The sequence below is a fragment of the Amphiprion ocellaris genome, chromosome 12, assembly GCF_022539595.1.
Source record: "Amphiprion ocellaris isolate individual 3 ecotype Okinawa chromosome 12, ASM2253959v1, whole genome shotgun sequence".
In the NCBI taxonomy this organism is placed as follows: Eukaryota; Metazoa; Chordata; class Actinopteri; family Pomacentridae; genus Amphiprion; species Amphiprion ocellaris.
Window position 1 is genome coordinate 27,671,999 of NC_072777.1, and position 14,870 is coordinate 27,686,868.

Genomic DNA, 14,870 nt, shown 5'->3' on the forward strand with positions numbered 1-14,870 from the left:
AAAATTCCACCTAAAATCCTCCAATGTAGACCTAAAAGGTGAGTTTAATGGTATATTCCACCTAAAATTCACTACTGTAGACCTTGGAGGTTGGTCTGATGGTATATTCCACCCAACATCCTTGAACATAAACTTAAAAAGTTCGTTCAAAGGAATATTCCACCTAAAACCCTTCAATGTAGACCAAAAACTCTTGGTGTAAAGGAGTATTCCACCTTAAATGTAGACCTAAAGGATGGTTTGGAGTAATATTCTACTCTAAAATCTTCCAATGCAGACCTAAAAGGTTGATCTGATGGTATATTCTACCCAACATCCTGGAACATTTACCTAAAAGGTTGGTTTAATGGTATATTCCCAGAAGAACCCTTGAACATTGGGCTTAATGGCATATTCCACCCAAAACACTTGTACATATACCAAGAAGTCAGTGTAAAGGAAATGTAGACCTAAAAGGATTGTTTAAAGGAATATTTAAACGATTATTTTCATTATTTAATAATCTGTTTTCAGTCAGAACCCTGGCAAACTTATTTTCATCAGTTTTTTTAGTGGAAGTCACAAATGAAGGAGCTCTTGGTTTTTCCCGGCGTTACTGAGTCCAAAGCTCCTGTTTCCACACAGAACGTTCACATGCATCCACAAACCTCTCAGCACTGAAACACCCACAGACAGGAGGCCAGCTGGACCAAGGCTTGGCGGCGTCCTCAGACCCACGAGTCGGGGAGTCGCTGAACTTGTTGGTCTGGTTTGAAGGCCTCCGTGTGGTCCAGTAGAAGTCCATGCAGTCGGTGTTGGCTTTGAACTGCAGCGACTGGCCACCATCAGGTGGAGCGGCTCGTCCTCGTAGGACTCCTCCTGTAGCCTTGAGGGGACCACAGGAACATTCAGTAGCTGTTGGAGTTCTTCCTGTCAGGCTCGTGGTAGAACGGCTCTGAAGAATCTTGTACTTGTCTTATCCGGAACAATCTAACAGCCTAAACTGTTAACAGCAGTGTAAAGAAGCAAACATACAGGCATAGATTAGGACTCAAACTAGATTTATTTTAGAAAACAAATCAACTTAGAGGCATTTGTTCACACGCGGCTGAATACTAGGCCATCCAATCAGATTTGAGGTCTTCACTCTGTAGGTTGTTTGTTGGGTGAGACTCTTGGAGCTCCATCAGCTGACATGGATGTTTGATGGTCTTCCTCTCTAGTGCCAGATGATTCATCCATGAATTCAGCAGCTACAGACTGAAATGAAGCTCATGCTGCCGTTATTGAATTCCTGTTCCAGATCAAATGTTCAGAGCTCACCTTGAATGCAGCCGTCTGCTGTCTGATAGTTTTTCTCATTGTAGTCTTCAATAAAGTCTTTTTCTTCATGTCAGGATGTGGTGAGACTCTTTCTCAGTCTCTGCAGACGTCCCTCATTGTGCATCTCCAGAGAAGAAACAGAAAAACTGGTCACTGCTTCAGCATCACAAACGCTCTCCAGCATTGAGAGTGTTTTAGGAATTCATTCATTGTGTTGTGAACTTTGAAGGAGCAGAAACTTTACAGCTGCCAAAGATATGAGCTCCAATTCTGGATGTTTTAGGAAATGAAGTTCATCAAATGAACACTGTTTCTGTAGGAATAAATAAAAATAAAATATGTTCATTTCCACATTATGCACATTTATTTATTCTTAATATCTCAGACTGAATAGTAGCTGGCAGTAAAAACAAACTCATCTGCTGGACTGCATTTCCCAAAATGGAAACCTGGACAGAATTTAACACTCATGTATCCATGGCAACGCTAAAGTTTCTGCTTCTTACCAAAGTTCACAACACAAGTAAAGATTTTAATGTAAAACTTCAGGGATGACTGCTGACCATAAGTATTCTGATCAATACTTCATGATCAATATCAGGACAGATGTTACAACTCCAGCTGTTGCATTAGACTGCAGTTATTCACAGAGAAATTAAAACCTCACAGTCCTCATAAAAACTACATGGGACTTTTATTAAATAAAGTGTTGGTGAATAAACTGTAAAAAGTGCAAAGCAGCTCCATTAAATCAGGAGATGTGAGACTTCCACAGCATGGATCACCATCTGCTGTGTTGATTCATAGCTGAATGTCAGAATGAACTGAGATAGAAAAGCTGCTTTGAGCTGCAACATTACGGTCTGACAATCCAACACCATCACAGTTTTCATCTGGTTGTTTTGCTCCAACATGCTGTAAAGTTCAGTTTTTACCTGAATCAATGCAGAGATTCTATTTCCAACCAAGACTGGAATAAAAATTAAAATGTTATGAGGTTATTAATACATCTAGATCCTTTCAGATGGAAGGATTTACTTCTAAGTTCTAATTCAAGTTTCAGTTGGAGCACATTGCATTCACAAAGAAAAACAGCGATACCTTCATAGCAACATTTAATAAACCTAAAGCTTCCCTGTTGGCTCATTGGTGGAGTTTGTTACTGAGCATCTGAACCTTAAATCCAGTGAGACGACCATCTTCAGTCGAGGCCAGTCAGAGAACTTCAAGACCTTCCATCAGCTGGACCAGATGTGGCATCATCTCCCTCTGAACATCTGGATGACAGGAGAAAAGACAGAAATCAAACACAGAAATACAATTTATTCACTTTCATCATTTTATAAAAGTAGCATGAACTTTATTAAAACTTGACAACATCAGTAATGAAAGTAAATGTTTTTATCTCGTGTTGAAGCTAAATTTAAAGTCAATTTTAATGACAGTTTATCCTGAGAGGAGTGAGAATGGAGCTTTTCTTTCCTTTTTAGAATATTCCCTCAAAATATTGTTTATTATTGGCTTTAGAAGCATTTTTCTTTACTTATTTATTTTTAGATACCTCAGACTGATACACTTTGCTGGTTTGCAGATAATTTCATGTACAATGACAATAAAGATCTTCTATTATAACATATTTTGCTAAAACAAGAACTGCAAACCTTCTCAACCACCTGTCAGGCTTCAAAATTCCAACGGCAACCAAGAATTATCTGGTGTAGTTATTATTATAATCTTTACTGAACCAGCCCTGGAATTAATAAAAATCTGTATATGGATATGATTTTCTCTGATGGAACCACTATGGAAGCCGTAGTAATTATTAACTATCCTTTGAAGGGAAAGACTGGGTCTTCATTCAGGTGGATAAAAAAAATGCTCTCCCTTAAAAAAAAAAAAAAAAAACTGCGTACAATAAAGTAAATCTCTTCTGCACTGCACACATACTACACTTTTGTATAACTCTGGATGTCAGAGTAAAGGCAGACAGATCCACCAATCAGCCACAACATTCTGACCACTGACAGCTGAAGAGAACAACATCCATCATCTTGTTCTAATGCAACGTTCTGCTGGGAAACCTTGATGTTCATGTGGATGTTTGACATGTGCCACCACCTAAACACTGCAGGACAAACAACCCCCTAGTCTCCATGGCAACAGCAGTCCTTGATGCCAGCTGCCACCCTCAGCAGGACAAATTAAACTGTTCAGGAGTGGTCCGAGGAACACGACAGAGCTAAGCTGTTCACCTGGGTTCCACACTCCCCACATTCAGATCTGATTGAGCATCTGTGGGATGGTCCAGGATCAGCCTGGTCTAGGTAGGATCCACCCTGCAACCCACAGGATCCACAGAATCCACAGGACATCCCCAGAGGTTCTGATGAACCACTGGGTCAGAGGAGTTTTAGCAGCATAAAGGGACCAACACAGTATTAGTCAGGTGGTTATAATGTTATACTGTTATATTGTCATGCTGATTATATGATCAATAAACGTTACCATCAATTATAACGTCCACATTGATCAGGAAAAAAAAACAACTATCAGTTCATTCAGAAACTGTGGGGTTAAACCTAAAAACACGGACCTCAACAGCAGTTTGTTTCAAAGCAGAACACCAGCCGGTTTTCACTAAAGAAGGTTTCAGAGCAACAATTAAATGACAGTTTTGTTCTCATCAAGTTCAGAGTCAGCCAGAAGAATGTACACACATCAGGAAAAGAAAAACTTTTAGAAATATTTTTCATTTGTATAAGTACTTCTACACATATAGATGCCTCTTTCTAAGTTTGATTAAATCACGATAACTCTGTGTCCTGTTGTACGATGTTTTCCCAACAGATGGCGCTACCCTGATGAATGGAGCATCAACAAGTGACGTCTACAACAGAACAGAAATGTCTGGAAGCCAGTGGCCACCACTTTGAGCACCTCTTGTAATTGTAGAGGCCAAAGATAACTTCTATTAATCTTGTGATGTCTGAATACATTTGGTATTGAAATATTTATTCAAGTTTTTCTTTTCCTGATGCATGTAAACATTATTTTGGTTGACTCTGTGTAATGGATTTCTGACAGGTCACCAGGCAACATCTTTTTATAATAATGACAAACATACCTGCATTCTACAGGAGTGATTTTCCTCATGTGCAGGTAAAGATGTGTGAGGAGCTTAGAGATGACAGGAGCAGGAGTCATCCTCACTAATTCAGCTTCCACTTAGAAACAGAAAGACCACAAACAAACACACTGATATACTCTCAAACGTTCAACCTCACAGCCTCAAAATATCTGTTTAGGAAGTGTAGTGTTTCTAAATTCTGCAGAAAGCATTGACAGACATTCTCTTACAAGGTTGTGTAAAAAGCAGCCTGTCCTCTGAGCTACTGAGAAATCTTCCTGAACAAAGTTTCTACGTGTAAATCAGCTCAACAAAAACTAAAGCCTCGGTCAGAGATAACGGGTATCACAAATTATAAACAACTTTCTTTGTTAACTCAGACTTTCTGCTTCAATCTCACATAAAAAGGGGGGTTTAACTCATCAGGTGACTGAAAATGAACGGCTTGTGCAGTTCTAGATCCAAAAGTTGGATGTTTCAACTCATGTTTTACTACAAATACATACAGTAATAAATAAATACAATGGCTGGTTGGTAGTTCATTCACTATTAATGTCATTTTATATACTGGATTGAACTTGAGCAGTGGAAGAGAGAAGGAATTTAATGAAATTATGGAGATTCAGAGAGGTAATGTTGCGCAATGTTAAGTTAAGCGAGGTTTAATTCAAACCAGCTGAATGTTAAACTTCAGTGCAGCTGAACGGGTTTCAGTTCACCTTAAAGTAAAATTACTTTTTTAAAAGCTAAAATACACAGCAGAGAAATATAGGTTCAGAAGTTCATTCTAATCATGAGGACAGCTGATGCAGCAACTAACACAGGTGTTCAGCGGTAAGTTAGCCACCTGTGTTAATTAGCCCGCTAGCTAACTTAGCCGCTTAGCTAGCTAACGCGTCCGGACCAACTGCTCAAACACGACAAAACACAACGCTTCACAAGTCGCTGACTTAACGTACAACAAAACAATGCTGCTGGTTAGAAGTATTTATCTTCTTACCGTGTTTTACTCCAAAAACAAGATCAACAGCAGCCACAGATGCTACCAGACGTGCCTACCATAGAGACATAGCAGACTAGATACGCTAGCTCGCTGTCTTCTATGTTATCTATGGTCTGACCAATCACTGCTCTCTGGCTCCGCCCTCTGAGAATCTTGTTGTCGTTTGGCTCCACACTTGCTGATGACCACTTCCGGTCTCAAAATAAAAACCTGATCTTTTTTCGTTTCTGTCGCTTACCGATTTTATTTTTTGTTATTCTAAATATAAAATGAAAATCAAAACATTTTTAAAATTTCGTATATCCCTTTTTGATTATGAAAAGGAAAAACGCCTTGTATTTCAATTTTAATTTTTGTATTTTAAAACGAAAATCAAATAACCACTGGTTTTTTGTTTTTCAATACCCGTTTCAGAACGGAAAATCCAATTACCAGATAAATACACGGACCTTGAATATGTGCATGTTCACTTAGTTGCTGAGAGTTGAACACATTGATGCCACTCTCATGTTTGTCCATTTAGCAAAGAATTGATTAGCTAATCTTTGTAGAACAGAGCAAAATAAGGGAACACTGCAAGCTTATCTCTGTCCAAAGATCTGCCAACGATGAGTACAGTTTTGTTTCAACACTGTGGGGTCTGAGGAACCTTGTCTAGTAATCTTTTTTGCAGTGGACGCTGAATTTCTTGCATTCTGGTGATTTCTTTTATGCACCAACGTGTAGCTTCTTTAATCTGTATTGTTGCATTTATGGGAGTGCAACTTCTTTCAGTGTTTTATTGGTGACGTATACACTGTGTCTCTATGCTTATGCCACCAACCACTGTTCCCTCTAAGCTGCGCGTGTGCGCAATTGCGCACTGCTGACACGGTCTCCGTGCACAGAAAATCTGCGCTGCGCACAAAAAAAAAAATCCAACCTAAATTGTAAATAAAATAAACACGTAACAATTCATTCTGTGCTATTTTTCAATGTGAGTCAGTGTGTGACCGGTGACTGGCTGCTGCAGCCAATGATGCGATTCACATACGTATTACCATAGACTGTATATAATGGTATTTACGCAGCTAATCAACGTCAGGCGTCCTTATGTGCAGCCACCGTTGTTCTCATAGATATGAATGAATAGATAGGACACGCCCCTTTGAGCTGTGTGCTACGGCGAGGCTAAGCTAGTGGGGGCAAAGTTTCAGTGCATTCTGTTGATGTAGACAGCGTGAAAACGGAAACAAGTATGCTGTTTGCCTGTGGAGTTGCAGGTCGCTGGTTCAAGACCAGACCCTTCTCAAATTTGTATCAAAATCCTGACAAAAACAAAGAAAGAAAAGTGCCACTGGTGGGTCTTGAACCTGCAACCTTCCATTTGGTAGTCTCTCTTCTTATTCCCTGAGTTACTCAGATACCAAATCTTCTTTTTTTGTGCATTTATCATCTATTTTTTGTTGTTTTCGAGTTTTTTTTTTCTCGAGTTTCTACTCGACCGTTTTTCTCAGGAGGTTGGACCTCAGCGTTTGTACTGGAGGGTTGAACCCTCAGTTCTCAGACTTTCCAAAGCCTCCAGACCTCACGAGTCCTCAGGACCTGAGCTTTCACACAGTCTGAAGGATGAAATTTTGTAAGTCCCACAGTAGTTCTCTGTTAGATTTAACTTTCAGACAGTCCGAGGACTGATATCTTCTAAGTTCCTCAGCAGTTCTCAGTTTGAACCTTCAGACAGTCTGAGGACTGAAAACCTAAAAGTTCTTGAGTAGTTCTCTGTTAGTTTGAACCTTCAGACAGTCTAAGGACTGAAATTTTAAAAGTTTCTCACTACTTCTCTGTTAGTTTGAACTTTCTGGTTAACAGAAGCCTTAAAACTTGTGACCATGAGTCTTGATTTCACATTTAGATCATCCATCTGAGTTCTTCTCAGACCTTCACCTGTGGGTTTTTTAGAAATCCTCAACAAACTTTGATTCTCTTCACTGAACAGTAAAGTTTGTGGAGATCAGAAGGTAACATTAGTTTGATCAATGCCTTCAACTACTAGTAGACTTTATCTGGAAAGCAGTTTTCTGAAATGAGTTCTTAGTAAATCTGTCTGCAATCAAACCAAGAACATAGAAAGAGGAAATGTTTGAAGAAACAACTTGATCTTTTCATTTCAGACTAGAAAACACTTAAGACCTTCATCTGTTGTTGCTCTTTTTGATCGTTTTATTGTCTCTTCTGTTTAATTTGATGTTTTTTTTTTAAGTTTAACTGGTGTCTTTTCAAATGTTTTGTCTTTAGTTTGATTCTTCTTAAATGTTTAGTTTTGCTCTTTTCTCACCTTTTATTCTTTTCTCATGTCTGATTTGATTTCTAAATGTTTTGTCTTTTTAATGTTTAATTGTTTTTTCAAATGTTTTATCGCTTGTTTGAATTTTTTTTTCTTTCCCAATATTTAATTTTTCGATTAAATCTTTCAGGTTTTTCTTTTGAAATGTTTTCCCACCTTTTAATGTTTAATTTTCTTTTTAAGTGCTTCATTGTGTTTTCTGTTTAATTCCTATTTGAAGTTTTATTGTCTTTAAGACAAAGACAAAGACTAATGAAAGATTTAATTTTTAATTTTTTTTAATTTTAATTTAATTTTTAATTAAATGTTTCTTCTTTTTTTTTTTTTTTTTTAGAAATTTTTTTTGGCTTTATTTTCACAAGCACAGTGAGAGAAAGACAGGAAACAGTGGAGAAGGGCTGGGGGAGGACATGCAGCAAAGAGCCGTGAGCAGGAATCGAACCCGGTCCTCTGCATCAGGGACCAGCCCTGTACATGGGTCACCTGCTTAACACGTTGAGCTATACAGATGCTGTTCTGTCTCTTTAAAGTTTTAATAATGTAATTAAACGTTTTGTGTTCTTTTAAACGTTGAATGTTCTTCTTGTTCAATTGTATTCTTTGAATGTTTAATTATCGGAAATGTTTTATCTGTAATTTTGAATATTTGTATTTGAAAAATTCTGTATAATTTCATAGCTACATGTATTGTATCATGTTGAATTATGTCATTCCATATTTTGTCTGTTTAATAGAATTTAATGTAATTTAATGTTTAACTATATTAAACAGACAAAATATGGAATGACATAATTCAACATGATACAATACATGTAGCTATGAAATTATACAGAATTTTTCAAATACAAATATTCAAAATTACAGATAAAACATTTCCGATAATTAAACATTCAAAGAATACAATTGAACAAGAAGAACATTCAACGTTTAAAAGAACACAAAACGTTTAATTACATTATTAAAACTTTAAAGAGACAAAACATTTGATTACAAAATTAAATGTTTAATTAGAAAATTACATCTTAAAGACAATAAAACTTCAAATAGTAATTAAACAGAAAATACAATGAAGCATTTAAAAAGAAAATTAAACATTAAAAGGTGGTAAAACATTTAAAAAGAAATACCTTAAAGATTTAGTTGAAAAATTAAATATTGGGAAAGAAAAAAAAATTCAATTTTGTTTTATTTCATAATTACATGGATTGTATCTTGTTTAATTATCTAATTCAATATTTTATCTGTTTAATATAGTTAAACATTAAATACAATTAAATTCTATTAAACAGACAAAATATTCAATTAGATAATTAAACAAGAGACAATACATGTAACTATGAAATTAAACAGAATTTTTCAAATACAAATATTCAAAATTACAGATAAAATATTTTCGATAATTAAACACAAAAAAATACTTTTTAAATAATAAACCTTTTTAAAAGTTTTATTGTATTAAATTTTTTTCCCTTTGATTTAATTGCTTTTTGTTATGTAGTTTATCTCTTTACTCTTCTTTTTCGGTAAAGATTTTAACCCCAACCTTAAAAATGAAATAAACCCTTAAATCACAATGAAAATACTTCTGTTGTCACAAACATGAGTTAGTCAGTTATTCAGTTTATCAATTCAACTTTATTTGTTTAGCACCTTTCACACAGATTACAAAACTGAACAAGCAAATAGAAAAAAAACTATGCTAAAACTATAATTAAAACTCAAAAACATTAAAAAAAAAAAAAAAAAAGATTTAACATGGTAATAAAATATGTGGTGTCCAGGGGATGGAGGGAGTTTATTGAAGTCTTCTTGGGCTCACATGGGAAATCATTTAAAATATAAACTTTATATTCAGTCTAAGGAAACTGGAAACGGCAAAGCGACAGAAGAACCAACAATATCTCCTGTTTTCTCCTTTAAGGAGTCGACTCTTCTTGTGCTTTCAGACCAAAGAACTACAGACTCTTCACAACCTGCTCAAACTCTTGGTACAGGACCTCACCACACGGGTCAAGAAGGTTTCTGTCTCATTTCTTCTCTGAAGCTCACCTTCTCCTGCTCAAACTGCTGATAAATGTTTCTGCTGCTCTAAAGTCTGCTCTCCAGAACTTCCTAAAAACTCTCAAAGTCTCTTCTGCTGCAGGTTGCTTTGTAGAACTGTTGCAGAAAACCTCACTAAACCACATGGAGGGGCCTCAAGATAGTCGTCCAAATGAAACCATACAAAAACCAAACTAGTACAACCCAAACGCTAAAGTCTCCTGCAGCCTACCAGAGAAGCTCTGAGAACAGAGAATCAGGACAGGAACTCTTACCTTCTGGACAACCAACGCTGGTTCACAAACAAGAATACAGAATGTGTCTGACCAAAAACCTCTAAAGACTCACTACAGCCAAGATAAAGACACAACTCAGCTGCACCAAATCCACTAATCACTGCACACATTAGCACCATGTACTAACTGTGGCTAAAGAACCTCATTTACCAAGACAACTATCCAGTACAAAGCCCTAAAACACACCAAGAAACACATTAAAGTCTATTTTACTGCTGGAAGCTGCAAGCCAACGCCTAAAGAACAAACTAAAGCAATGGAGCCAAACCCGGTTCAGTGGTGGAGAAGCAGAGGAAATGTTTGTCTGCAGCTAAATAAAGCAGGAAGACAGTGAGTTGCTCAGGTGTTCCTGATAACACCAAGCTGCTCAGGTGTTCCTGATAACACCAAGCAGCCACCTGGACAGCCAATAGGAACACAGCTTCCTGGAAGTCCAGAGGGCTGGGTTAGTGAAGGAAATTTAGTTTAAAGTTGAAGCAGAAAGTTAACAAAGACAGTTGAAAACCACCTTCTGATACCTGAAATCTCTGAGTTTTCACACAAAGAACACCTGAACATGTCAAACTGGTTTCATAGTAGAACCATCATTGTAAAAATGTCATAGTATGGTGTGTTGCTCAAAAAACATTAGGACCCAGCTGTCAGGAGACAAACATGTAAGAAACATGAGAACAGAGAGAACCCAACCAGTAGGTCACAGTTTATCATCCCCCAGTCATCTCCTGAAGTCCATATGGTGAGAGACATCAGTATCTGGTTGTTAATTTACCAGAGGATGCTTATAATCATGCTGATGTGGTCTGTACTCTACAGTATTTTAGTGACTCAATAAATGCCTAAGTTGTTTTTTTTAAATGCTTTTTAGTTTTTAATGAACATTTAACAGCCTATATGTAATCAATAAATGGCCTTTGCCTATCTTAAGAAAAATTCACTCAGAACTCTGATATGTTAACAGTACTAAATAAATCAATAAATACATGCATACACACAAAAATAAGTTAATACATTAACTGTGTTAAGATAAGATTTAGATTTTTTAAAAAGTTGTTTATGTTTTTGCAGAATCCAGTATTGCTCACTGGTTGGTCATTACATTTTGTTAGTTTGATTTCACTGTTTAAAATGATGCCACCTCTTTTCAGACAGAACCTGTGATAATAAAACAATACAAAATTTTTAGTTCCGTGTTAATAAAGCACTTAAAGCTTTAAGTATGGCTAAATGCTTTTTCCAAAATTAAATATATCACTCCTTAGGTGGTAGTTGCCCCAAGTTCAGTAAAGTTGGAAAGATATTCACAGATTCGGACTTCCAGCATCAATAACTCATTAGATATAGGTTGTCAAAACATAAACGGTGCCTCTTTCCCATTGTTGCAAGGCAGACAATGTGCTACAAGCCCAGTTTTATCAAAAGTAGCTGTCTTTCAAGCTACAGGAATAACATTGGTGTCTATGGAGTGAACAGGGTCCGTCTGCAATTTGCAAAACCACTGCAACAGTAAAGAGAGACAAATATTCAATAACTTCACTCTTATACATTGTAGTGTCACTAAAATCACTGCTGCCTTCAACTGGCTCCTGTTGACAAAGTGTTTCAACAGAAATGTAAATGCTGTAATTTGATTCTTTTAATGAACCATGTAACTTGAATGGATGTGATGCTGGTGTGACCACAGTGCACACGTCTGATGTTGCTCACAGTGGTCCAAGGGAACGCTCAGGGAGTTTGTGTGTTTGCTCAGACTCATGAAAAATTAGAGGGAACATTGCCACCAACCAATGTCTCATGTTTGCCTGAATCTTAAAAAATGTCAAGATGTGGTTTTAAGGTGTCTCTCTTTAACTGTGGGACAAAGCCACGCTAGCTGCCCCTCCTGTTTCCAGTCATTATGCTAAGCTAAGCCAGTTGGCACCATACAGTACAGTCAAAAGTTTGGACACACCTTCTCATTCAATGGTTTTTATTTAATTGTTTTATATATTGTAGATTAATACTGAAGACATCAAAACTATTAATGAATACATATGGAATTATGTTGTAAACAAAAAAGTGCTAATCTTCAGTATTAATCTACAGTGTAGAAAATAATACAAATAAATAAAAAACATTGAATGAGAAGGTGTGTCCAAACTTTTTGAGTGGTAGACTGGTATTGATCTTCTCATCTAAATTACAACAGGAAACCTACAAAGCATAATTCCTCTGATGTAAAACTCTCTTTACCCACCAGATTTTAAATGCACTTAAATAAAGGCAGACATGTTTGAGTTATATCATATTTAATCATACACTCAGTCTAAGGAGAGTCAGTGATTGACATATTAGACAGCTGTTACAGGCTGAACTCAATACATTTCCATGTTAAGACTCAATTTTTAGTTCACTTTCTGTCAGCGACATAACTGAACGCCCTGTTAGAGACTCAGGTCCAGCACAAGTGATGGTCTCCGGCAGGAAAACCTTCTTCTTGTTCTTCTGAAGCCATCTCCAGAGGTACTCTATCTTCCCATCGCATAGGAAGGGGTTGATGGTCAGATCCAGCCCCTCTTCATCCAGCGAGTTCAGCGGGTCCAGCAAACCTGTAGGGATGTGACTCAGCTGGTTGTCATCCAGACTCAGGTGTCTGAGCTGAGTCAGCCCCTGAAAAAGGTTTTGGGGGAGTTTGCTGAGCTTGTTCCGAGTGAGGAACAAAGAGGTGAGGTTTCTTGTGTTGTGAAATACAGATGCATCAAGAGTATGCAGCTTGTTGTTCTGCAGGTTTAGCCTCTCCAGTTTGCTCAGCGAGTCCAGAGAGTTTGCTGATATCTGCTCCAGCTGGTTGTTGGCGAAGTCAAGATTGTCCAGGTGGGGCGACTTCTGGAGCAAAGCAATCGGGATCTTCGTTAACTGGTTTCCAGATAAATCCAACCAGGTGAGGTTGCTGTCATCATGAAGCCAATCAGCGTCGGCTTTTCTAATCTGATTATTCTTCAGTACCAAGCTACGGAGCGGAGCGTAGCTGAAAACATCTGCAGGCAGATCGGTCAGCCTGTTTCCTGTGAGATCTATAGTGTTGAGGTGAGGGACGCCCCTGAGCAGGTGCGAGGAAAGGCTCTTCAGGTGGTTGCTGTACAGATGGAGGCCTTGAAGCAGCGGTGTGGCGTTCAGATGCTGCTCCGAGATGGAGGTGATGTTTGTGAACTGGATTGTCAGCAGGGTGGTGTTCTTCAGGAGACCCTCGGAGGGGTACTCCGTCAGGGGAACCTCGTTACAGACCACCTCGGCTCTTTTGGTGTAGCATTTGCAAGAAGCCGGGCAGGAAAGACCGCCATGACAGAAACATGTCAAGCAGAGAAGAGCAAGAACACACCAGGACTTCATTACTAGAAAAGAACATGAGAACATAGAATTAAACATTGCAAAGGAAATGTTGCACCAAAACAAATAAAACCTGTGGACATCTTTTCTTGTTTATGCACATGGTGTTCAGTAAAATGAGTCAAATTACTGCTGTTTTCTAGTTGAATGAGTTTTATCAGATCCAGCAGTGCTCATCTACAAATTGCTGTCATTAGGGGAGAAGAATCCTCCGATCTAATCATTACTTCTTGTGTAAACAAGGACTCATTACCACACAGTCATTTGTCAAGGACATGTGGTTGCAACAGCCCGAGTGATTTGAACTTTAGGGAAAGTTAGAAACTTTCCTGGAAACACATTTTCTGGTTTGCTGAATAAAACACTAGTTCTACTTAAAATGACTGATTCTGAAATAAGATGTTGAAGTCTATTTGTTAATGTGAGCAAAGGAAATTCATGACTGACTGATGGGTTGCCTTTGAGTGAGCTATAGATGTTATAAATATTGGAAAGGAGGACAGGGAGAGGGAGCTTGTCAGAATGAGGTACAAATACACGATCATCATTTTAAATTTAATTAATTTTGCTCAAAATCACATCTATTATCAGAAAAGCAAACTAGAGAAGTTCATAACCCAAAATGTTTACTCAGCAGGAACAAAGAAAACCAACATTCACTTGCAGACAGTTTAAATATTAAACTCACAAAGCATTAAGCTTCATCTGCTCAGCGAGAAAAGTTTAGAACATGTCTCCAATGAAGGCTGCATCTTTTACCTAGAATTTCAGTTTATTTACATTACCAAAACTTTTAAAGGATGCAGTCCTTTATATAACCTGTCTCTGTTATATGAATAATATGTCAGCAAAGCAGAAATATACTGAGACAACAGCATCTAATTATTTGTAGAAGAGCAATTAATCCATTTTATTTAGTTATTGCTGGTGTTCTAGAAGGTCACTTTTAATTTTTTATAATTCTAGTAAAAATAGAAAGTATTACCAGCAAATGTACTAAAAGTGGCCTTTATGTTGCATAACTTTGTTAATATTGCATAATATATAGTATACTACTGGATTATTGCGGATGCATTAATATGCAGCATTTCACTGCTGCAGCTGCTCAAGCTGGAGCTAATTTTAACTACATTAGGCATATAGGTGTAAAAATATCCCAATAAAAAGTGCTATAGTTCACTGTGCTTTAGAAATCAATCATATTGTAGCTGTAACATTTTGACATAATGTTGTAGGTAAAAGTATTATAGAAAAAAAGAGGGAAAATCCACTTACCAGCCAGTTAAGCAATCCAGCCTCATATATAGAGAAGAACAAGCAAAGTCAGGACAAAGTTTGAACTTCCAGGCAAATTTGTCCTGCCCACTGGGTTGGCTGTTACAGACTGGACTCAAACCTATTTCAGACTCACAGAGA

General features: G+C 37.4%; 1 protein-coding gene across 1 annotated transcript; it reads right to left on the minus strand.

Annotated features, from left to right (window-relative positions):
• Positions 1–12,359: 12,359 nt before the first annotated feature.
• On the minus strand, positions 12,360–14,867 carry si:dkey-90m5.4 (leucine-rich alpha-2-glycoprotein). The gene is made up of 2 exons (XM_023267031.3): positions 14,730–14,867; positions 12,360–13,459 (listed from the first exon to the last, which is right to left on the minus strand). The coding sequence occupies exon 2, from the start codon at positions 13,455–13,457 to the stop codon at positions 12,459–12,461; it is 999 nt and encodes a 332-aa protein (XP_023122799.2). The 5' UTR covers positions 13,458–13,459; positions 14,730–14,867; the 3' UTR covers positions 12,360–12,458.
• Positions 14,868–14,870: the final 3 nt, after the last annotated feature.